The sequence below is a fragment of the Centruroides vittatus genome, unplaced genomic scaffold (assembly GCF_030686945.1).
Source record: "Centruroides vittatus isolate TY-2023 unplaced genomic scaffold, ASM3068694v2 scaffold_932, whole genome shotgun sequence".
Lineage (NCBI taxonomy): Eukaryota > Metazoa > Arthropoda > Arachnida > Scorpiones > Buthidae > Centruroides > Centruroides vittatus.
Window position 1 is genome coordinate 1,442,039 of NW_027122721.1, and position 27,604 is coordinate 1,469,642.

General features: G+C 27.6%; 1 protein-coding gene across 2 annotated transcripts; it reads right to left on the bottom strand.

The window, feature by feature from the left end:
• Positions 1-41: 41 nt before the first annotated feature.
• Positions 42-27,162, bottom strand: LOC136990470 (putative leucine-rich repeat-containing protein DDB_G0290503). Of its 2 annotated transcripts, XM_067288857.1 has the most exons (9): positions 27,091-27,162; positions 19,905-19,992; positions 19,689-19,817; positions 19,534-19,619; positions 12,398-13,222; positions 9,414-9,521; positions 8,970-9,188; positions 5,791-5,980; positions 42-309 (listed from the first exon to the last, which is right to left on the bottom strand). In XM_067288857.1, exons 2-9 carry the CDS (start codon positions 19,942-19,944, stop codon positions 50-52), a joined length of 1,857 nt encoding a protein of 618 aa, XP_067144958.1. In that variant the 5' UTR covers positions 19,945-19,992; positions 27,091-27,162; the 3' UTR covers positions 42-49. The 2 variants fall into 2 exon arrangements, with proteins under 2 accessions (XP_067144958.1, XP_067144957.1); XM_067288856.1 differs by having other exon boundaries at positions 19,689-19,992.
• Positions 27,163-27,604: the final 442 nt, after the last annotated feature.

The window sequence follows — 27,604 nt, forward strand, 5'->3', positions numbered from 1 at the left end:
GATATGAAACGATAAAATTTATCATGTATGTCTTTTGAAATATTATATTCTATAGATTCATTTGTGTTCTTCTGAATAGACTGTTTTTCAGATAACTCATTATTTTGTTCATTTCTTTAAAATTATTTGATTCTATTTCATTAACATCAAAATTGTTCTCATTTTTTAAATCATCAGTAGTTTCATTTGTTAATTTAATTGGTACAAAATCATTTTTATCATTTACATCCTGTACAGATTGGTCACTAGATATTTGTACATGTTCTATTATATTTTGAGATTTAATAGAATCCAAGATACAAAGAATATCTATAAGAAAAATTCATAATTGCTTCATTATAAAATATGTAAACCATTTCAAAAATAAAAATAATTTAGAGAGATTAATTTTATGAATTAATAAGTTATATATAAATAGTCATTCAATACTCAAAGGTGTGCAAATTATTAAACTCAATGCCAGTTTCTTTCATTACTTACTGGCTACAAACTAAACTGTAAAGCTGCTTTGCAATGCAATGTAACGCAATATTGTTGCTTAGGTGTATTACATATGGTTGTAGATTTTCTATTTAAAAATCTGGTAGAGAAATTTTTGTTTTATAAAAGTTCTCTCAAAAATGGCAGCTTTGTTCATTGAGACACAATAGCTATTTTATTCAGCCTATTAATTTATGTTTAACTATTTCATTTTAGCCTCTTTTGTGAGTTTTTAAAATAAAAATGTAATTAGTTTAAGTATTTTTAGTGATACTTCAACTTTTCAATTCTATACTAATTATTTGCATTATTTTATTCAGGCTATCCTGCTGTCAGTGTTCTGATTTGTGAAAATTAAGGTTATGGGAAGTCAGCAGAGTTATCACAAGAAAAGGTTTTGCCTGATGTTTATTTAAAAAAAAGCATTTACAACATGATATTGAAGAAACTTCATGTTTCACAAGAATCAGTCAACCAGATCAGTGCAGTCCTTGTCACAAAAGGAAAACTTAGGTTTCAGCCATAGTTGCTTAAGCACAAGAATAAAAAGAACTTGCCTAGATGGCTAAAATCAAAGCAGAAAGGAATCAGCAAGGATATTTCAAACAATCATAAAACTTGATGCATGGAAGTATAATCATCTATAATTTGGCGATGAGTATACCACTGGTCTATCTGACTTTTTGTTTGGCTATGTGCTGAGATTGTCTGCTACGGCTCAGAAAAGTTCAAGAAAACTTTAGGAATGATGCAGCAAGGTAAGCTATCATTAAATTATAAATTGAAAGTAATCAGTCATAAAACTTTGATTCTTTTAGTTTAATAAAACGTTTTTACAGAAGAAGACAATGTAAATTTCCATCATTATCCTCACATCAATCTATATTGAAAGAAAAATAAAAGACCTGAAAGTAAAAAATAAAGTACATCTTTTATTATAATGTATCACACAGATAGTTAAAAATCCAGCCAAAGTAATGGAGTGGAACTGTCTTACAAAAAAAAAAAAAAACTGGAAGATTGTACTGCTCTGTACATTATAGAAGGCACTATGTGACCAGTATAGAAAAGTCATTAAAATATAACTGACTAGTTTCCTGATAAAGTTGTGGAAAGAGATTATTGTCTTCAGGCAGGATGAAGCACCTTGCCACAAAACCAAATCAGTAATGAATTTTTTGATAGAGAATGGACCTAAGGTGTCACCTGGTCAGAAGAAAATCCAATTGAGAATCTTTGGGCAATTGTAAAAACAAAATTAATGGTGATGACAATCAACACCAAGACTAACTTCATAGAGAACCAAACATCCAATATGACACAGAGATGAAGACATCTAGAAGAACTGATATGGTTTGGCATACCATTCATGAGGATTCTAAAAGGATTAAAAATGCTTTGTATGTAAATTCACATTTAATTTTTAAATGTCAAAAAATCAAAATAAACATTATGTAAACAATTTTAAGTGCCAGTGTAGAATATATATGTATAAAACTCTATTCCTTATAATTAAAGTGTAACTTCCTTTTAAATTTCCTGTTTGTTTCAATTTGCACACCTAATAAATTACCCATATTTTAATTAAGCAAAAAATAACTTTTAGGTAAATAGTTTTTATGTACTAAAAATCGCAATCAATGCAATGCAGTTTTGTAAACTTATAAAGATAACAATTATTAAATGAGAAATCCATAAATCTTTATTAGATAAAACTAAAAAATAAATACTGAAAATTTTAAATATTAAAATTATTTTACACTTATGTTAATAATTGTTGAAATAATATGTCTTATGAAATAATTTGTCTTAAAAAATTTTTAAGACAAATTATTTCATCACAAATGTCATTTTTTATGGTACATATATTCATTAATTTAATACTATATATTCAAATTTATTATTTGAATTTATATTTTAATTCCATTGTGAATATGAATCTATAAATTCAGCTAAATTTAACAAAATTGCAATTTGGAAATAAATTTATTACAAAAAAGTAGAAAATTATTTTATATTTTTTATTACACTTATTACAATTCACATTTTTAATCCAAAAACTTCAAGGCTCCCATCAACAATGAAAGGTAGGGCGATTTTAAGAAAAGCAATATTTCAATATCATATTTTCTTTAAAATGTTAAGAGTGCCACTGACATTCAATTCTTATAATTTTTTTTTATTTCAACTTCTTATTTTTTCCCATAGTTTCCAAATTAAGAGATCTGATACAAAACATAATATGTTCTTTTAAGTTGATATTCAATTTTTTCCAGGTGGTCTTGTACCCTTTTTAATTCCCATAATTGTTCCATAAATAATAACAAGTGCCTGGTTAATTTCCTGTTGTCAAATTTTACCCTAGAAGCAAGAAAGTTTCAGGATTTCAGACACAAATGTTTTGTCCACATTAAATTATACAAGATAAAAAAACAAAGTGTATGAAGAATTTTTCTGATCCAGTCTAGAATAATGAAGTACTAAAAAAATACATATATATTAATATTTATCCAAAATTTTACACTAAAAAAGTAGGAAAATGGGAATCCTGGAACTTATGAAAAACAAGTTTACAAATTATTCATTTTTCATAAGATTTTTTATCAATTTATTTTAAAAATTTTTAAAGGAAACTTTGAGGACAAAATGATTGATTAAAAGTATTTTGATGACAAAATGAGCCTTATTCTTAGAGGTTACAAAAAAAATTTATGATTAAACAGTTTCTGTAATTATCACCTGATGCTCTTCAAATTTTATAAATGTTATTGAACTGCCAACAATAATTAGGTTATAAGAAAGCATGTCTATTCTTTTAAACTTATATTGATTAGTAATTTGGCAAGAATGAAAATTCTGTATACAATTATATTAAATCAATAAATTTCAATGCAACTAACTTCTAGGACAAAGATTGTTTTTTTATCAGATATAAAAATACTGCAACATACTAAACTAAAATTAGAAATCTTTTAAAGTATATTGCTGGTGGATATATATATCTAGGATGTGCATAAAGAGGCAATTATTTCTTGTATAATAAGTTTTCCTAAATTTTTATGATAATTGTCTTCATTTGCACATTAAGACAATTATTATAAAAGGTTAGGAAACTTGTTCTAATTTATATATTTATGCTGTACTATTCCAAACTATTAAAATTTACCATCCTCAGCTTAAATCTAAGATTTTAACTGAACACATTTCTTTTATTCAGTAAAGAAATTGGATTCCCAAAATTAGCATAATTTATTTAAGACAATTTATCTTACAGCAGGGGTGAGCAATCCTTGAATGAACGCCAATGACTTTCTCCAACATGCAGCCTGGAGTTCAGCTGAAAAAATAAATACCCAACATCTTTGCTGAATTGTACACACTTGCCACTCATTTTTGTCACCTGTTTGGGACCATCAAAATTCAGTTGCAAAAATAGAGGTGACAAAATCGAATAACTTTTGTACCAACACAAACACAAAAACATTGTAGTATAAAAGTTTATTGTTTTGTTATAAATGTCACATATGTTATTCATATACTACACAAAATGTAACTATAATATTTTAAAATTTTATGATTTTTTCTAACTTTATTTCTGTCACATCACTGTATAAAAGAATGAAGCAAAATAGACATGTTTTTGGACCACTGTATCTGCTATATTTTAATAATAAGACTACATCAAACAAAACAAAATTAGACTAAAAAGAAAATATTTACACTGAAAAAATCCATACTTTTCCTGTTGTTAATTCACAAAATTGTGAATATTCTTGATTGTAGATTATCAATCAACATGTCTGAAACTTTTTCCATGTTAGAGGAGCCAACTTTTTCTAAGTTAGCAAGAGCTTCTGTAGATGTTGGAACATTATTACCATCTTCATTTATTTCATCATCTACTTCTTGAAAGTCAATAATACTATAAGAAACAGCTTCAATAATTTCATCATTTATGGTGTATGATGTCAGTCAGTCTTGGTTTCAGGAAGCATATTCAAGTGCATTGGTGGCATCAACAATACCCATGTCACTGAAACACTAATAGGTCTTGAAGTCTTGTTCACTTGCTGATATTTCAGCATTTATCATAGGAGGAAGACATTGCGAATTTAACCAGCAGTATTTAATCATATCCGAATTCAGTTCTTTCCAAATTTCATTCAACATGCACACTACATCATTTAGATTAATATTGAGCATTTGATCAGTTGCATCAATTACCCAACATTTTATTACCAACAAAACAGGATTTTATTACACTAGTGACTTTTGATCATGTTATGTATTGTAAGTGACACAATTGAAAGAAATGACATTTATGATGAATAAATGTATTTTAACTTAATACAATTTCATTGAATAGAACAATATTAAATAAAAATGCATTGAAGAAAAATTATCAATGTTTTAGTAATAATAAGTAATAAGACATTTATTTCATTTTCTTATTTCCAAGAGATACATCTCTGGAATATACTGACTTACAAATTTCAACCCATTCTGTTGTTGCATCATTCATCGGCCAGTCAAACATGAAGTGATTGTTTTACCATCATTTTATTTATTTTTCATGTTTTGTAGGGAATTTATAAAGTTTATAAAGTGTGTACATATGTGGGTTTTTGATTATTTGGACAGGTTCTCTCAATATTTAAAATACACCAAATAATATGCTTCCAAAAATTTCAGTTGTCACATGAGAAAATTTTTCATTATAAATTTTGCAATCTTGGCATGCACACTTAAAAAGATTGCCCACCTCTGTCTTACAGAAACACATTAAAACTTCTGCTGCGATTCAAGAATGTGTTCCAAAATACAAATAAAAAAAAATTGTCATAGAATGTGCAGTTATTTTCATAAAAAATTCAACTGATTGTTTTTACTAAATTATACAAGAAACTCAATTAAAACAAACATTACTCATTATGAGATATTTATTAACAAAATATCATTCACTAGTTTTTCATTTTTTTACATCAACAAATTTTGTGTTTTTGTTAACCATGCAAATAGCATGTTAAATCATAAACAAAAATTTAAAATATTTTTATTACTATTTGTATCATAAATATATAACATTCCAAGACTATGCAAAACAAAATTTTACATAGTTTAAAATTTTCTATTGCATTTCAAAGACTGGACATAAATAAAAAACTGACTTGCTGTAACTGTATCAGTAATTATGTAGAAATTGATAATACATTAATATTTACAAAAAAAATCTTAAAATCCAATCCTGATACCAATAAAGATTTTAAATTTAATTTTCTGTATTATTATATTATAATTAGAAAAACTTACCCATTTCACCTTGTGCTGATATTCCTAATGATGATAATTTATTCAATATATTCTTTTCCCGTTCAACAGTATTGGAATATATTTTAATGATAGCTTCTTCTAAACTAATATTAGGTACAGCAATTAATGACAATTTGCAAATCACATTCTGAAGACTAGTAATATCTCTTCCATCATTTTCTAGTTTTTTCTTTCAAATATAATACAAAATTATTAAAATTATTATATTAAAACATTAAAATTATTTTTATTTAAATTAAAAATCAAATATTTTAAAAATCTTTTATCTACAGCACTCTTAGAATAACGACGTAATTATGAATTTTACAAAAATTTTATAGTAGTATTCATATACAGTAGATGATCGGTTAACGAACATAATCTGTTCCAAGACTTTGTTCGCTATCCGAATTGTTCATTAACCGATAATCGATTTACCATACGTTTTTATGGGAATTTGATAAATTCATTCTGGAGACCCCAAGAGATAAATAAAAAATTATATACTTTCTTACTATGTTTATTTATATGTAATAATAAAAATACATATATACACAGTATTGCATTTTTATCAGTTATGTTGTTTTCTGTTACTGGGACATTAAAGAATTTGTGCAATGTCGATTGCTTTTCTCTCTTCTTCAGGATTTTTCGAAAATAATTAATAGCATTGTTGTCATAGAGATCCCAAAGCTATTAACCTCAACCTGGTTTGGATGCCATTCTAAGACGATTGTTCTGACATCCTCCCACTTCAAAAGATCTTTAATAGGAGATGTCAGCATTGATCCTCTTTTGTCGTCCTTTTTCCCAGAAGAAAAGACATCTCTCTGAGTTTCTTTGTGTTCTTCATTCAAGAGTTCTTGGAGTTTTTCTGTCATCAAATCAGTTTCAGGTTCTATTATGAGCTCTTCAATGTCATCTTCATTCACCTCCAATTCCAGATCTCTAGCAGTTGTCACAATTTCATCCATAATTTCAGGGACATCATCTCCATCTCCCTGAATGCAGGAGGGACACAACTTTCGCCAAGCAGAATTCAACTGTTGTTGAGTGACTTCTGACCATGCCTTTTGAATGAGCCATATAGCTTCAAGAATATCAAATTTTTCTTTCCAAAACGTTTTTAATGTCTTTGTTGTGGAGAACTGGCACGCTTCAAAACACCGATGAAACACTGCTTGAATGTACAATTTCTTGAAATCTACAATAACCTCTTCATCCATTGGTTGAATCAACAAAGAAGTATTCAGAGGCAAAAACTGAACTGTCAGCCAGGGAAAGTCTTCCAGCAAATTATCTTTAAGGTCTTTTGGGTGTCCTGGTGCATTGCCCAATAGCAACAGTGCTTTCACAATGGCAATTCATTGGTCTCAAGGTAATCCTTGATGCTTGGAACACAAACTTCAAACAGCCATTCTTTGAAAAGAGCCTGCATGGCACATGCCCTTTTATTTGATCTTCACATCACTGGCAGTCTTTATTTAATTATGGAATTTTTTTCGAATGCTCTAGAGTTCTCAGAGTGATAGACAAGAAGCTGGATAAGCTTCATATCACCACCAGCATTATCCCCCAAAAGTAACGTCAATTGGTCTTTCATGGGTTTATGCCCAGGAATATTTTTTCGTCTTTCATAGTGTGGGTACAGTTCAGCATGCACTTCTGAAATAAACCAGTTTCATCACAATTAAAAATTTGTTGTGGACAATATCCTTCTTTTTTAATGAATTCTTCAAATTTGAGACAGAACTCCTCAGCTTCTTCTTTATCTGCACTAGCAGACTCACCATGAATTACCACATGTTCAATGCCAGATCTTCTTCTAAACTTTGCAAACCATCCAGTGGTAGCCTTGAATTCTATCTCCTCATGTGACAAATGTGGAGTTTGTTTCTTCAGTTCTTCAAAAATTTCTCTAGCTTTCTCTTGAATGATAATCATACTAGTTATGTCTCTTTTCATTTCCCTTTCTTTTATCCAAATTAAAAGCAATCTCTACATTTTTTCATGGCTGGCACATATTTTGTTTCTCAGATGTGATTTTTGTTACTCCTTTAGCTGCTTGAGTTCTTCTTTATCTTTCTTAGTTAAGATTGTGCCTACTGTAGACCTGTTCAAGCCATACTGCCTAGCAACATCAGATATCTTCTGCCCACTACCTTGGCTATTATCTCTTGCTTGGTTTCTATGGTGAGAAAGGTTCTTGACACTCCACTCTTTTTAGGCTCCATAATATTATCACAGTTTCTTTTTTAAATAAAAAGTTCAGAAAAGCACTTACAAAAATTCAGAAAACTGAAATCAACTAGTGCATGAAAGAATTATGTAAATGTGAGACCTGAATTAAATTCAAAATTTTTATGATAAAATGTTAATGAATATCTGATATGACAGTTAAATTCTCGACCTTCAGAAAATAAAAACCAACAGCAAAACTTAACGAGTGCCTAACAGTCTTGCAAAGACTATAAAAAGTTATTTGTCAGAAAGGTTGTAAGCAAAAAGCTGGAATTACAATAGAGAGTTTCAAAGCTTGGAGGAATACTATCTGATCAGTACTAGGTTGAGCGTCGATGTTGATGTCTCCCGAGCTCTGAAAGGTTTCAAATTGTTACCCGGAGACAAGGGAAAACCAATCGACATTCATTATTTTACGTCGCTTCTTTTTGTGTTTGTTCTGTGAAGTGTTCATTGTCTGAACATAAAAATCTTTTGCGAAAGTGTTCATTGTCCAATTTGTTCACAGTCTGAACTGTTTGTTAACTGATCACCCACTGTATCGTAAAAACTGGCTTATAATATAGTTCAATAACTATAATTTATTTTCAAGTTATTGTATAAATATATAAATTTAATAACCTATCATCAACAATTTAATGTAATTAATCTCTGAATATAATTGTTTCATAACTGATGCTAGCCACCATAGTTGTGAAAGTTGCAAAAATGTTTGGCTGTTTTATTATTATAAACAATTAATCTTAAACACGATATTCTATAATTTTCTTTCTGTTTCATATTATACCTTAAGATATCAAGTGATATCATAAAAATCAAAATATTATAATATGTATTATTTATCTTCAAAGTTATTTAATTAATAAATACATTTCCCTATAATTTTCAAATAATTCTAATTATTAAAAAAATTTTTATTGATATAAAAAAACACTTACTTCAGTTTCTAAAATATAGCTGTACAATTTATTAAGCTGTTGAATTTGTTCATTTTCTTTTCTTTCAATTCTCTCCACAGTTGTTCTAAGTGCATGACATTCTTCAGCCATTTCAACAATAGCCATAGTTAATACATCAGTAGGAACTGTTGATTCAAGAGGTTCAATATCCAAAGCTAATCTTATAGTCTCCATTATATTCATTTTAAAATTATCAAACTGAAATAAAACTATTATTATTAGAGTTTTAAAATTTTAGTATAATAATTCAATTCAAACACTTATTTAGCATTTTAAAGCTTCAAATTATTTTATAAAATTTATTAAAATAAATCTTCCTTTAAAAAGTTAATTTTTCATAACTGATTATTAGCAATAATTCTCTTATTTTTCTTGTTACTTATTTAGAAATTTCCATACTCACTATTAAATATTAAGTTTTACCTCATCTTGAACTTTTGTAATTTTCATTTCTAATTTGTGCTTTTCTCCCTCAATAATATTGAATTTTTCTTCCCAATTTTTAACAGAAGATCTCAATTCTTTCTGAGCCTATAATAATAATAATAATAATAATTTAGAAATATTCCTTATATTTAAAAGTACATTTTTGTTCTATTCATTACAATAATTCATAGTAATAAATATTAAAGAATTTAAATAAATTATAATTAAAAACTAAACAAAAATCTTTAAATTCACTTTAAAATATTTAGAAATCTATTGAAATTAATATATAGAGCTAATTTCAGCACATTTTTAATTTTTTTAAAAATTATTGCAAATTAAAAATAATTACATGATTGTTGCTTCTCAATGATAAATAAATTTACCTACTGTACTTAAAAATAAATAAATTACCACTGTCTGCACATAACATTACAAAAGAGACCACATTATAAAGAATTAGGTTAAAAACAACAAATAAAAAAGGTACATATTTAATAAAACAGTATAACACAAACAATAATAAAATTAGCCATAGCATGAACAATGTATAAGTATATAAAGTAAGATAGAAAACAAAACAGATGCCTAAGCTAGGCATTACAATATAAAATATATTTAAGAATTTCTTAAACAATCTTCTAGTTGAAAAGTATGAGAGATTGCTTGATAAAAAAAAGATCTCTGGGTGAGACAACTAATAGACTGAAAGGCAAAGACAAAAATGTGTTTGGGTAATGCAACTAGAAACATTTTAAGAAATTTTGCCCAAAAAAATAACACTGGAAATATTTAAAATTTGAAATATTTTGATCATATCCTATTCTAGCCTTTAACAGAGGAACATCTGACATGGACCTTGTAACCTCACTGCAGTCAATGTATGGTAAATTTGAAAATTTATTTACAGATGAACTCATTTGTATGAATACACAATAGCTGCTAACCATATCAGTAAACAATAATCAACTGGAAATTAGTGAAATAAAAAAAATTGCTCTGAGAACTAATTGATCAGAGACACAGCAGCATTACCAAAGTATACTTCTGATGACTACATTTTTCTTATAATTTTGCAAAAGTGGTCAGAGAAGGTAAGACATCTATCAAATACAATATCAAGGTACAATAATAAATAAGATTATATTTTAAGTATCTATATAACATTAAGAAATTCATTGCCGTTTGACATGGACTGGCACAATGACAGAACACAAAAATAAAAATCTCTTAATTTATGTAAAAATTTCTGTTTCAAAAAATCTTTGAAGTATTTTGTTCAGGAGCTATCTTATTTTTGCCTGTACATTTCTGTAAGTGTATCTTTCAAGCATTTTGGATTGACATTAACTGTAATTTTTGTCAAACATAATTTTTTAAATTTATCTCCTTTGCAGACCTGTGAAATAAACAAGGATAGTGATACATTGAATTTTCTCATTGATTTGATCTTTTTGCAGATCAAATCAAAAAATAGATTTATATGACACTGAGAAACTAATAATAAAATTGCAATAGAGTGAAAATTAATAATATATTAAATCTGAATAAACAATAATTATAAATCTGCTTCATGCACTTTTTAATACTTTTCTACAGGAATTTGATATTTGATGTATCTGAATTATTATATGCTAAAAATATCTGCCATAACTAATTCCCTTTTCCATCTGTGAGTGTTATTGTGTACACTTAATAATTTTATTACAGTAGAGCATCAATTATCTGACTCAATTGCGGACTGAAGTTGGTCGGATAACTGAAAAAACAGATAACCGAAAAGTACGAAAAAATACATTATTAGTATAGTGTATTAGTATATTAGTATATGACATTTAATAAGCATATTAGTATATCGCTATTAACCTACTTCGCATTGAATTTTCATCGATGTTAAGCGTAACAATTTTTTTAAAAATAATAATCATCGTTCAATTATTTCTTTATTTTGCACAAAATAAATACAGAAATAAAGAAAAAATAGAAAATTAAGCCTGGTTTAAATACTGGCCTCCCTTTTATGGTTGAGCCAGTGTTTCCAGCTAAAAACACGCAAAAATTTAACAAAAATAATATTAAAGTAGCCAAGACATAGCCAAATATTGTAGCACTACATCACTAGTGGACATTTGAATTTGCCGACTAGAACGCGGTTGGTTAACTGATGTGACGGTTGATCGGGGATCGGATAATCAATGCTCTACTGTAGTTGAATTTATTATTATTATTATTATTTTGTTATTTCTCTAAATGGCAAAATATTAAATTTGAAGGCAAGAAATATGAAGTTTAATAAAAAAAAAAAAGAATTTTATTTTTTGATTAATGTACAGTGAAAGAGCTAAGAAATCTAAGCAATAAATAAAACATTTAATTAATAAAAGCTAAAAAAAAACATTATTATTATAACCTGGTATAAGAAATAGTAGAGAGAAATACTAAACAATGTGTTCTGTGAGGAAGTGACCATATTTTTAGTGTGTTCTAGAGGCCTGAGAGATCCAAAAATGTCCTATAAACATAGCCCTTCAAGAGCATTGTTTCAATGATAAAAGGGTTTAAAGTTCAGACAAGCTATCCCTTAAGGTGCTGCAGAATAGCCTCCATCTTGCTGCCCTTCAACTTCTTACTGTCAAAACTTTTTGTTTTTAGAAAAATATATGGTTTGCTTACATTTCTTTGCACTTTAGTACAGCAAAGAATGTCCTTAACACACTATAAAAATATTGCCACTTCCTTGTGAAACATCTTGTATATACAGTGATTATCTCCATTCAATAATATCAATCTAAATACAAAAGAATACATTAGAATTTATATATACCAAAATTTAATATGAAGATAACAATACATTAGAAATTAAAAGTAATTTCTCAGCAAAATGTGTTTGCATTGATAACATTAATTAATTTTAATCTTATATTAAAAGAAAATTTTTTTGAATTAAAATATATTAAAATAAATTTTTCATATTTACTTACTTTACGACAAACTAAAAGAAATTCTTCTAATTTATTATTATCAATTTGTAGATCTATAATTTCTTTTTCTAAATCTTCATACCGCGATTCTGTTAAAATCATACTATCTTTAAGTTTATCATTTAGTTCTGATAATGTTTTTATTTCATTTTCTTTTGTTCCAACTTCCTGCATTAATCTTTCTTTGTCCTCTTCAATTGATTTAATTTTTTCATTACTATCAGCAGCTGAGCTTTGTGGAATTTTTTTATATTCTTCTATTTTTCTTGTTAATTTATCATGTTGTTTAAGTATTCTTTCAACATATTCATTAATTTTTTCAATCTCTATTTCAGAATTTATAAGAGAATTTTCTAAAGTTTGTTTTGTTTCTGTCTGAATATTTTCTGTTTCTAAAGAATCAGTATCCAAAATTTTACAATATATATTATTTAAGCATTCTTTAAGAATTTGATTTTCTTGTGTCAGCAAAGCAATTTTTTTGTTACTTTCTAAAAGAGTTATCTTTTCTGTATTATCTGATGTCTTTAGTTCCTCCTTATTTTCATCTGTTGCAATAATCAGATTATCCATAGTGTTTTCACTTTTTTTTTCTTCTGTTTTCAATTTGAGTGCTTTTAAGGATACTATTTCTTTTTTTAAAACTTCATTTTCTTGAATAATCCCTTTCATTTGAGATTCTTTCTTAGTCAGTTCTTTCTGACTTTCTTTTAGTAGATTAGCCATAATCCGTTTATCTTTTTTTAATCTATCTAAATCGGTTTTTATATCAAGAAAATTTATTTCTGATATTGTTCTATATTTTTCAATTTTTCGGTCATTTATCTAAAAAATGAATAAATAAATGTAATTAAAAAATTAATTAATATTGTCAATATAATTAAGCAATAAATTAACAAAATAATGCAAACTGCAATACCTTTTTAATTTTTTTTTTATGTTAAAGTTTAATAAATTAATAATACAATGTTGTCCAGAAATACATAATATCAATTTAAATAATCTGCAAATTTCACTTTGAAATGATCTTTTCATTATGTATTTGTAAAATTTTAATCATCATCATTTAATAAAACAAGACAGTTAAATTACCTATCTTTAGACAAAATCAAATAAATTTATAACTAGTTCTGTTCTATTATAACAATAGTTTTAACCCTGCAGAGTATATGGTGTCAAAACTATCACATGAGGTTATAGTCTGTTAGATATAATAATATTAAAATTGTTTTAAAATGTGTATTGGTTGTCAAAAGTTTAATTTAAAAAGATTTGTTGTGTCTCTATTAAAATGATAATGTTTTTTAAAGCATGAGAAGAAATATTAATTTTTAAAAGATTTTAATAAAAAAAAATTATACAAAAATAAATCAAAATGAATCCTGCAATAACTATAATCAATATTCTATAAACATATATTAACTATGTATGCTTTAACATTCTAATATACGTTAACATCTGAAAATTATGAAACTAAAGAAATTAGGATGTTAACTTCTTTAGTATCAGAATTTTATGCACATTCTTCCACAATATCATTTTATCAATGTTGCCAGATTCAATCTTTTAATTTTTTTCATCTCACTCAAGTAATATCTGCTGTAATTTGTCAACATTTTTCTTATTGTTAATTTGATATGCAATATTCTCCATTCAAAATAACAAAAGAAAAAAACTAATAACTCACAGTGTCCACAGATACAACTTCATATAGTATTGTATTAAGATAAACTTGCAGTCACCTAACAAAAAACAACTGACAAAGTAATGCTAGCTAATCAATGTTGTCAGTCCCTTATAGATAGCTACTCAAAATTGCCAAATTCTACTCTGTTTAAGAATAAAAATATTTAAAAAATTATTCTGAATGTATTTGAGATCAGTCATGACCACCATACAATTGAAAAATATGGCAATATTTGTTTATAAACAAAAACAATTTTCAAGTTACATTTCTATGTATGTACTTTATAAAATAGAAAGCCAAATAATTTGATAAAAAATACAAAACAAAAACTTTTATAACTCAGGCAGAAGTTATTATACAAAACAAAACATATTAAGTATATTAGAGAAATGCTGAAATTAACAAGTATAGGAAAGACTTAACAGCTGTGAGACACACACATTTTCTAACACCTGGAGTTTGCACTAAAATAGTTTAAGACTTTAATTTTGGAAATTTATTCATTATTTTAACCTTCTTATTTTTGTTGTTTATTTATCTATTCTGATTCATTTTTAATTAACTTTTTTTCTTGTTACTTTATATTATATTTAATTTTAAATGTTTATCTTGTTACTACTATGTGTGACATTTTGTATTTTATATAATTCTTATTCTAGAACTTAATGACAATGATTTAATTATTCAATGGAACTTATATAGTAGTTTTTTTAAAAGACATACTGAACAAAAAGTACCCTTCATATAGGGATATACATTTCAGTCACTTTTTGGTCCCTTCAATCTAATTTCTTAAGATAGATTCTTAATATAGTATTTCACAACATTCAAATTCTTTTGTACATTTTGGTTTACAATAATAATACTATAATATACGAAAACAATTTGAATGTTATAAAATACTATACTGAATTTGATACTAAATAGCAGATACTTAAGAAACTGGACTGAAGAGGGACACAAAAATGCATATCCCTATAAGAGAAAGTACAGTACCTGTTGTTGAGTTTGGCTTCTGAAAAAACTATTACATAAGTTTCATTGAATGATGCAAGTAAAGGGAAGTGAATGGAAAAAAAAAAATGATTTAAAATAATTGATAATGTTAGTTCTGTAAATGATTTCTGTTAGATTGTAAAGGTTTTGGTTTTGAAATTTTGCTTTATAAAACTTTTATAAGTATATTCATATAAAATTTTAAGAGAATTTTCAAAATGTGATTTGATTCACATTTGACAAACTGAACATCAACATGAAATTATTGCAGCTGCAGCAAAATATAAATTTTTAAACTATCAGGACTTGTGTTCACTTGCAAATTTCCTGGAAATTCTGACTCAAAAATTTCACTTGCAAGTCAAAGTTAACTCTCAATATTTCCCATTGACATAAGTACATGCAATTTCTCATTTACAAATCATCATTATAACAAATATGCATGACCAATCTTTCACTATTCTTGGTAACATGGCCAACGGTCAAATGCACAAAGTTCCTAGATTATGTGATAAATTGGGAATTGGGCTACTTTCTGAGTGGTACAAATAATAAAGGTTTCATGACTTTATCATTTGGATGACTTTTTGGGTTACTTAGTTTTTTCTGACAAATATTTTAATTATGTGAATTTAACAAAACTATCAATACTTAAAGGTAAAAGCTTACTAACAATAAGTAAGTGAACTATTATACTTTATGCTTTTAATTTTTTCAAATGTTTTTATTTTATTAAATAATTAAACACAAACAAACCATATAGCAAATAACTTCTACGAATGGATTAATTCAGTAAACTGATACAGCAAAATAACTAGCAGGAATGGAAAATAATTTAGGACATTTTATAATTAATACTTTTAAATTATAAAATTTGTAAAAATGTAAATAAATTAAAAGGTTACATGAACTTAAACCCATGATTAATAAATGTATTGTAGCAATCACATCATGCTTGTTTTCTAATTTTACTACTGAACAGTGTTTCATGTGAGAGCATTTAGTGCAGAGAATCAGGCAAAATGCACTCAATGAAGCTGCCTGAAAGAGGATAATCTATAAACCTTAATGACAATACATTCACCTTAAATGGCTCATCAGTTTTTCAGTTTCCAAATGCAAGCTATTGAAATATTTGAATGTATGAAAGACAGAAAATAGAAATAATTTTTTATCTTGTAACATTCTCATCTATTACACTTTAAATTAAAATTTGTATTTTTGTAAGCAAGGAATCTGAATCAAAATCATAAATATGTATTTAATTATATGAAATCAATGACTATCAGAAAATAAATTTTTTAAATTTGACTTGTAACGCTTAGTATTTGACTATCATTCCTAGATCCACAAATAAAAATAACTCAATATTTTAGATCTACTGCAAGCCCTGAATTACCGATTAATTTATAAATCAAAGTGAATAATAAAAGTATTTGATCTACTAAACAAACTTAAAATGTTAAAACCATTTTAAAGATTATATTCATTTCAAATATTTCTTATTGAAATCTTAATGAATATTATATTAAATGTTGAAAGTATAAATTATAGTAGTATTAAACAATTATTTTTTAACACAATGTTATTGAATTTTAAATAAAACAAATTTTGACCTCAACTTAATAAATTTATTATCTATCATTATGTGGTTTTTATGTTACTATATTTATGATAATTTAAAACATGAAAGCAAATATAATTCTGACAATACATCATTTTAAGATAGAACATTTAAAAATATAGAAAAGACAATTAAAATCAATATATCAGATATAACAAATTCTGACAAATTTTTATGTACTACTTAAGATTTAAATTTAAACAAAAAAACATCTTTAAAGAGTACAAAGAGAATAGTTGTTCTTTTAGCAGTATTCTATGGGTTAAACTTTCCTAATGATATCTGTGAAATATTGTTTACATAACATATTTGTTTGTTAGAGTAATGCTTTTATAAAGAATTTTTTGTTCTCTATAAAATCATTATTGTATTTATATTATTAATACATAAAAAATTGTTTTTAAATAAGTGTTTGATGTATACTTTACTAAGAATTCATTTCCTAAAATTATTTCAATAAAAACCTATTTAATAAGTATTTGCTTCTTTTTCATCTAAATAAGATAAATATATTATTTTTGAGACTTTTAGTACCAGGTTATTTCCATATTTCTGAAAGAAATTCAAGTAAATGAGAATTTTTCTAAGCAAAAACAATTGTAATTATATGGGTTAATCATAATTAAAGATTAGGTGTTTAGAGCACTTTGTAGAAGAACTATAGGAGAAATCTTGATCAAATTTGATACACATATTGTCCAGAGTTTGTGATTTTGAATTTTAGGGAAAAATTTTATTTTAAAATTCAATTATTAGAACAGAATTTTGTGCTATCGTTCCATTAATGTATATATTATAATATGGAGTTTTCTAACAAATTTCAAGAGTTAAGAAACAACAAAATTCAATTTAAATTCAAAATTAATGATTACATCAAAGATATAGCTCTACATCTCCATGCTTTAAAAACTGCATTCACTGCTTTGTTTCCCTAATATTTCAATAATCAGAAGACCGCTTCGTAAGCCTTTTAAGAGCCAAAATTCCTTAAGTGCCAGCTGGTATTGCTATTTCCTTGATAGAACACATAATGCATGACCAGGCAAAATGAAACCATGACTGTTCACCTGTCAAAGTATTGTGGAGAACATTTTGCAATTCCTTTTATAGCCAAAATTTGTTAGAAAATGTAATATGCACATTAAGAGGGACAGCAGTGCCAAATTTCATCATAATGGCTGAATTTTGAAGTAAAACTTTTTCCTGAAAATGAAAACCATATATTCAAGATAATATGTAAATCAGATTTAATTGAGAATTGTTCCATAATTCCTTCTATACCTTAACACCGTTCTTTAATTATGATCACCCTGTATATTAATTTTAACAAATGTAATATACTTATTCCATATGAATGGATCAAAATGTTTGCATCTTATATTTGGACCTATATAAAGTCATACCAAATGAATCCTGTTCAAGAAACTGCTAAAATTCTTAAATGTTTATATAGAATGAACTTGTGATTACAATGCAATGAAAGTAGCTGTATAATAAGAATTTATTTCTGATTTATTAAATAATTTTAGCAAGTAATTTTTTTTCATTATTTTAGAAAATGTCCTGACAATTTCATATTTCCTAAAAGTATTACTGCAAATTATACTTCCTTAAAAAAAACTTAATATTGTTACATAACTCTGGATACCTTCTATTTCGAAGTTAAGACAATGAAAAAAATATACACATTTTCAAGTCTATGTTACTTCTGTGGTTGGTGAAAACGGATAAAACATAGATTTGAAAATGTGTATATTTTCTTCATTGTCTTAACTTCGAAAACTTAATATAATTTAATGTAATAAATTCAAATAAATAAGTTTCATTTATATTGAATCTAATTTGTTTATTAATAATAGATTTATATATATTATATATATAAATCAATTAAAGATCTTTACACTGAAGATTTATTCTTTACATATTTACAGGGTTTCTATGCAAATTTTTGTTTTAATTTCCATGACTTTCCAACTCTCATGTCCCTTACAGTATGGCACATTGACAAAATAAAAACATTTGACTTACTATGCACATATGTTTTACTTCTCCAATGTTTTAATTAGTTAATTTTTTCTAATTAACGGTTATATATTTTTTATAATTGCTGAAATATTAAAATTAAAAATAAAACATATTATTAAAATTCTGTTATTTATCCATAACCATAAATCTACATGGTTTTGAAAAAAAAAGAAAAAAATCAATTATCTTTTATTATTCATTAACAAATTCTATATAATCCATGTACAAAAGTATATATTTATTAAATTTATCCCTTAATAAATTTCCTGAACTTTATAAAATATTAATAAACTGAAAAAAATCAGAAATTGTTTTGTTACACAACAGAATTATTAAGATTAAAAATAATAAATAATACTATTTAAACTATTTATCATTTTCTGCACTTTATAAATTTTTGGAAAAATTTTATGCATGCTTGGAAAAAATTTTGAATCCTGAAAATATTCTGCACCCCTTTTTCATAGGTCGTATTGCACATTACTTCTTGCTGACTGCAGATGGCTACTCTTAGTCAAACATATTGTCAGCAAGAAATCAACAAGGCAGCCACGGAAGCAAATTCCCTCACTTTTTGACAATTTTTAACAAATTCCATGACTTTACTGAATACTAATGAAAATCCCTGACTTTTCCTGATTTTCCCTGACTTTCCAGGTGTGTAGGAACTCTGGTATTTATCTTTTCATGTCTTTAAAAGTAATGTTAAAATATTTTTATAAATTTAAAATGAAACTTACATAATAAATAAGATTCACTTAAAATATAATAAAAATTTACAGTAATAAAAATAAATTTACTTACATTTTCACATTTTCCCATACTACATTTTGCACTGCTTGATTTTCTCTTTGTCAAAATATCAACTTCTGATTTATTTTGATTATCATCTATTTATAATTAAATACAATTATATATTATATTATTAAATTATATTATATTTAATATGTAATCAATACCTGATTTGTTTTCTTTCTTTAGTATGACTGGGAAATTTCCTGTATCACTATTTCTTCTCTGGTTTAAAGGTGAAAGATTTAAAGGTGGAGGCCAATGTTGATCTTGCCATTTGGTAGTTGGTATTTTCACTGGAACAAATGTAATTTGCTTAGATAGATCATCACTGCCATTTTCTGCTAATACTGGTGAGTGAATAGATGGCAGTTTTGGATTACTAGAGGCTGGTCGTCTTTTTCCTTCTTTGTGTGTCAACATGATAACAAAAAACAATTTTTATGTTTCTTAAACAAAATTTCAAATTATCTGAAAAGAAAATAATATATATATACTGTATAAACAAGTATTTATTATAGTAGATAAAAACAACAAATAAAAGAGACAATTATAATTAACTGCACAACACACTGGAATGAATATAAACAGTGTGACTCACATTAACCAGTTGACTGGTGTGCATACAATTAAAACTTGCAAATGTTTTCGTAGCCCCTTCTGGGCTCTTCCTCAGGCTTCTTTTTTTATTCAAAACAAACTGGCAGTTAACATTCGAATATAAATCGAATGGTAATATATTTCAGCTACCATACGCACATGCGTTTCCCTTAAGATGTTTAAATAAGATCAAACAATACAATGATTTTGAATGCACGTGCATTCCACTTTAAATATGATTGAAAATTAAATATTATTGTCTAGTAGAGCTTGCCACAGAACTCACATTTCTTCCCTAAAATTAAGGATGATACGGGTTCCGGTGGACTTCACCAGAACCCGTATCATCCTTACCACCCCCACACCCAGAACATCTCAAATGCTTGGACACGATCGAAATTTTAAGGCTTGTTACAGAACAACCTGCATTAATTTTAGGGAGGAAATGTGCCTTTTGATTGCATGGCAGGCTCTACTAGATAATAATATTTAATTTTCAATCATATTTAAAGTGCAATGCATGTGCATTCGAAATCATCGTATTGTTCAATCTTATTTAAATATCTTAAGGGGAACACATGCGCGTATGGTATCCGAAATATATTACCATTCGATTTATATTTGAATGTTAAGTGCCAGCTTGTTTTGAATAAAAAAAGAAGCCTAAGGAAGAGCCCAGAAGGGGCTAAGAAAACCAAGTTTTAATCGTATGCACACTGGTCAATTGGTTAATGTGAGTTGTACTAATTATAAACTTTATAAAATTGTATTAAAATAAAATCTTTGCTAAAATTTTCCTGAATTTATTATATTATTCATTGGGCTGCAATTTTCAAAAATTACAGACCTATAAATTCCCAGTGGCATCCATCTGTCTGTCCTTCCTTAATCTCAGAAATGGAGTTAGATAGATGAAAGCTGAGATCAGATATAGAAATCTTAAGGCGAGAAGCCTAGATTAACTATTCAAAAGTTTTCTTCTGAATGGAATTAGATAGATGACTGACATGGCTATTATTAACAGGAAAAGTATCATGTACAGGGAAGACACCACTAAAATTGAGAGCACTGTGATGAAAAACTGCAGCCAAGCACTGAGAGTATGCCACAATAAACAATTACTTGTTGTTTTTGTTTAAAATGTGACTTATTAAAGAATTTAAACTTTTGAGAAAAGCCTAAAAAGTTTTTTAGTTACATGTAATATATTAAAAATTATTAATTTTTATCTAAGACATAATATCTGATTTTTTCAATGAGTTATTGCCCTTATAAATTATCATAACATTCACATTTAATCCAATTTAATTTAATTGGGATATCATTTTATCAATTTAAAAAAATTTTTCAAATTTATTTTATTAAAATAAGTTTAAATATTTTTTTTAAGTTTAAACAGTTATTTTTATAAATTAAAAATTTTTTCATTTATAGCTTCATAGTATGTTGTTATAACAAATATTTCTACTAGCTTTTACCATCTAAAATGGATCAGTATCCTATTCTTAAGCAAATGGAATAATAAAATTCTTTAATGGATATCTTGACAATATGAAAATCACATAGAACGATGAATTAAAAACAAGGTTTTTAAGTTACTAATAATACTAAAGCAGTTTTATCATCAAATTGAATCTAAAAATATATATTACTTTGAAGTATTGATTATTGCAAGGCTACAAATGACTTACTGGAAAATAATGTAAGAAATCGAAAGACCTATGTCAATGAAATAATTTATTACTTTTTATTTTTGGAATTAGATACTTAGCATAAATGAGATGATTAACCAGAAACTAAAGGTTGTAATCCTATTCAAATGTTCTGAGAATAAATATGAATTTTTTATGTATCTTATTATAATCTTTATACAACTGTTAAAGGATAGCATGTAAAATTGGCTGTACTCACTGGAAATGATACAAATAAATTTATGCAAAGGACACTTGTTATAAATTTTATTTTAACATTATTTAAACATACAAAAACTCATATAAGATGCTGAAAGTGGTGTCCTTATGTATCTATGTACCTTTTGTATGCATAATCAGGTTCAGATTGACTTTATATGAAGTACTGAAGTTAATAGCTTTAATGCTTCTAAAAATGATTTCTTTTATTTTTCATATACTGCACTTCTGGGATTGGTCTCATATATTTTCTCTTTTAAATAGCCACTATAAAACTTGTTTCATTAATATTTCTTAAAAATTCCCTATAAACTTTCAGCATAATCAAAATGGTATGATGCATCTTCTGCACGGTCACAAACCTTGTACTTCTGGTGCATTTGATTTTAGAGAAGTAAAAATTCATTGCCAAAACTGCAGTACCTCTCTTAAAAACCAGTTTTTGATTTCTCCTGTAAAGTAAGTATTTTGGAGATACAAGTTTTGTGAACTAGGCTGATGTTATATATAAATTATTCTCTCGTAAATTATCCAGACAAAAATACTTATTATTATTTATCTAAATTACAGCCAAATGATAGATCCAAATCATCGACTATCATTAAACCAGCAATATATTCTATTGACTAAATTGTTGATCTAGCAGTACGACGTCAACATATTTAAATAATGCCAACATTGAAACCATATAGGTATCTCTTGTATAACATGATAGACATATGTTCCAAAAAAGTGCTGTGTTATGTGAATCCGTGTTATATGAAAAAAAGACTGATGCAAAACATAGGGTTACATTCCAGAAGTTACTATTCTTTTTTGTTACTAAAAGAAATAAGTTTATTAAAGCAACTGATACTTGATTCCCAATCAATAATTAACTAACAAGCACAATTAAAAGTACTGTATGATGCATTAATGTTAATTTTAGTTAAACAAGGGAGTTTTCTTTTTTGAAAGTATCATCATCATCTGAGCTTTTTTGTTGAACTTGATCAGAAAAATCAACAATGTCTACATTTTAAATTTTTATCATAAGTTTCTATGGATGCAAAGTAAAAATATGTTATTAATTGAAAATTCTTTCTAGTGAGTCACATTTATTCAGTTGAGTACCAAGCAATTTTTTACAGAATCTGTGCTAAAATATCAAATTGTTCAAGTATAGAGATACCACTATTCTATTGTCAGTTTTCATTAAAGTAAACCTAACAAAAGGCACAAAACAAATTGAAAATTTCAATATTCAAAAATTCATGGGCAAATTTGAGACAACACGCATGTTTACTTGAATAAAAAAAATATCAAACAACGAAGTTTATACAGTAATACTTCAGTTTTCATTGACTTAGGTTTTGGTTTTTGTTGATTTTTTTGCGAAAAATTTGTCTTGGTTTTCGTTGGCCTGCCCATGTGACCTTGCTGCTAATTTTCCGAATACAAAGGACAACCCATGCATTTTCCTGCTCAGTGTAGCATTTTTTCTCATTATGTGAGCATTATCCCTCATGTCTAGCCAAACAACTCTATGACAGCCGGATGGCCGAGTGGTCAAGGTGGCATCCTACCACTCTGTACCATCGAATGTGGACGTATCAAAAATTCCCCAGAAATTTTTTGGTGAGCAGTCCATCTGGATATGTCAAGCCCCATCCCTCACCACTCGATCTCCGCATTGTGGGCCTAACCGAACCCATAATGGGCTTGCTAAAAGAGGCTTTCTTAGTGCCCACAGGTCAAAAAGAATTTTAAAAAATGCCAAACAATTCCATCACTTTCCTTTTCTTTTAACTCCATCATAAGATCAAAAAGTTTTCAGAGCCAGCACCCTTTGAATGCCATGTTAAATGTTCATTTATTTTTCACATTATTCTTTTATATTCATTTAATATCGATTTCTTATTGTTTTTAGTATTAAACCATATTTATTCTCTATAAAGTGTTTTTGGTATGTATTTTGTAGTGTCTAGAGCAAATTAATTGGATTTACATTGATTCATATGAAAATAATTGCCTCGGTTTTGGATTTCACGGATTGTTTTCGGATGGATTATCAACAAAAACTGAAGTATCATTGTACTTAAAAATTATGAAATTTTGTACAAAGGCTTTCCAAAATCGTCTTAGAGTAAAACCGGAAGTCTTGCTGTATGGGGATATCCCCAATTTTTTGTACAAGTACTGTGCTGAACAAGGGATACCCATAATCTGTATGCTATCTCCTAGATTCATACAATAACAATAAATCTTCATTTAAAAAAACAGAAATACTTCAAAATATAAGCATCATCATCAAATTACTTAAGGAACAGAAAGAAAGAAAATGCTTTACATGGTATATTAAAACCAGAAATAACTATATATTAGAATCAATATGCAGAATATTGAAAAATAAGATGCAAAATACTGCAGAATCAATGCATATTCTCTTGACTGAACAAACTTGATTTAACATTTACTAAAATCTCAATATATTTAAATTATGATGAAATAAAGTAGAAATATAGATTTTTACCTTATCTTTTCTCTATAATCATTTTACAACTAGAGTATCTCAACATATTCTGTTTGAATATTTATAGAATTTTACAATCTGTTATTTAAAACTCAAAATTTGTTCTTTAATCTAAATTTTACACTCCTCAAAAATGAAATTACAACACCATGCACATGAACATTGCAGAACCAGTAAAAGTATGAAACATATGCAAATGATTAAAAGAACAAAGATACCATACCTGTTTATTCAGTAATGAATATGGCCTCCAAAAGCAGCTGTACAGACCACTATATGACAAGGCACACTATCAATGATGATAATAAAGGTATCCCTTGGCAAGCTGTGTCCACTGTGGCACTCATGTAGTCTATGGTATGTGGTGGTGATTCCTGGTGCATCTCATGTCAAATGAGGTCCCACAAGTATTCAATGAGAGAAAGATTTGGCATGGCTGCCGGCCAGGGAAGGCTATAAATTCCATTCAGGCTGGTGAGAGTTTGCCATGCTGTGTGCGGTTTGGGCATTGTCTTGCTGGAACACCGTGTTAGTGCAACCTGCACCAGTGGCCGAACTGCAGGCTCTACAATTCATGTAATGTATTGGCCCACTGTCAGAGTACCAGAAATGTGCACCAGGACATTTCAGTGATTGAATGTGATGCCTGGTGTGATGCTCAGCAAAAAGGGCTGGCATGTAGCATTTTTCAGAATACCACCACACCCATCCATGGTTGTCATTCCTCCACAGAGAGAAATGAGATTCATCTGTAAACAGTACTCGACGACAATTAGTGGTCCAGTTACAATGATAATGACACCACACCAAGCATGCAGCCTTTGTCAAGCAATTAATGTCACCCCCTGTTGTTGGTTGCCATGCATGCAGCCTGACTTCATGCAACCTGTTGTGAATAGTTTGGGTGAACACAAATGCTCCTGTTGACAGCAACAGGAAACTTTGGATACCACATGTCATGGCAAACAAATTCTGATGGGCTGTTCAGAAAATCTATGCACCATGTCGTATGCCAGCCCAATCTACTCCCTCTTTGGCATGTTCTGCGTCCATCATGTCACACATTGCTGGATGGTACTCACGTCATGCCCAACATGCATAGCAACTGTGCGCATTGACAAAACAAACTCATGCAGCTCCACGATACAGTTAATTCTCCAGCCATTAACTGGTGGTATTTAGCTCACTGTCATCTTCAAGGCATTTTCTACACTTTTTTTTGAAAGTTCAACTGCCATGAACTATCATCAATAGCATTTATGGTCCAAGCTGGCACTGGTCTTTCTAGCCTGAAACTGGATACCACATGGCCTGATTCATATGCAAACTTAAGCAATTATTTATTGTGACATTGTCACAATGCCAGGCTGCAATTTTTAATCATATTTTAAATTTAATTTAAAATATATGCTCTCTACTTCAAATTAGTAGTATAGTGTCTTGTCCCTGTACATCATGCTTTTCCTTTAACAATAGAGTTGTGCCAATCATCTATTAACTGCTTTCAGGGGAAAAGTTTCAAATTGAAATAATGTGACTTCCAGTTTGCATTGGAAGTTTGTATATAATTAATTGGGAACTCCTGCCTCTAAGGTTTCCATATCTGGTCTCGTCTTTCATCTACCTAACTCTGTTCTTGAGATTAAAAAAAGATAGAAAGACAGACAGCAACAGTGGAAATTTATGGGTCTACAATTTTTTAAAACTGCAGCATAAATTTATCTTCATCGGCTAAAAATGGAACATAACTAGATAAGTATATTTCTTTATAAATTTGAAACCATGTCTTAATGTTTTCTTCGTTTCTTCAACATGACGAAGTGCATTAACTACACACATGGCAGTTTTTTCATTCTTTATTTATTCATTGGTCAATACACGTTTCAGGTAATTGAACATACATTTTGTAACAGTTGACTGAAGAGACCCGAAACACATATTGATCAAAGAATGAAAGTTTTTTAAAAATGAAATGAATATGCTAATTGAGAAAATGAGATAAGATGTGAATGCTGAATGAGAGATTTGCCACCCCGAGAATTATAATAGAGCATACATATTAAATTTTTTCCTTTATTTAAAATTTAAACTTATTAAAAATATAACAAACTAGTATTTTTAAACAATGTTACTTATATAAACAGCAATAATTACATCTTGTATTCCTAAGAAACTGAGTAGCAAAGTAGAATTAATTAATCTTGAATATCATGCAAACAAAATAAAGAATTATTAAAATAAAAGATCAACTCTCGAATTCTGAAGAAATCAATCTGAAAGCTTAAACATTATTGATTAAATTACATCTAAATTCTGTTTTTATTTCATTTAAGGCAAGAATTCTATCAAATCTTCATATCAATTCATCAATAACATTAACATTATTATTATTATTTGTCTATATAATTTTATGAGAATTGCAACATTAAATAAATGCAGAGCATTTAATAAAATGTTTCTAAAATAGAAAAAAAGATCGTCTTAAACTGCTAATTGTATCGCCGAAACGATTAATAAAGCATAAATAACCAAACTATCTCACCACACAACATCTGATTATCGTCTGCAAATCATTTTTACAAGATTGGAATTTCGACGAGTTGCGCCCTCTTTCGTCAAAATATCAATTTTAAAATATTTTTACATTTTTTTTCTTTTAAATATATATACTGTATATATTTGTTCGATTTATTTATAGCAGTTCTTAAAATATGTTTTTTTAAATAAAATTAGTATAAAAAATTACATTATTTTATTAATTTTTCCTTGCTCATTGTAGATTCGGCCAGTTCCTTAATGGAGCATCCGGATGATGAGGAACGAGACCCCATTATAAAAAATATTTGAGATTCCAGAACCTGACTCAAACTCATACTTCAGAGAGGCGGGTTGTCAACTCTATTATCCGGCCATTTGTATAACTTTCTGATGCAAACATTTAAAATTAAATAAAACTATTTTCTTGGATAAAAATTTTAATATTGACGTTCTATTGAATGAATAAACGGAAAATTTACTTGTGAGAAGTAAAGCTAGGAGTTTAGCGAGGCCGCGAGTCAGA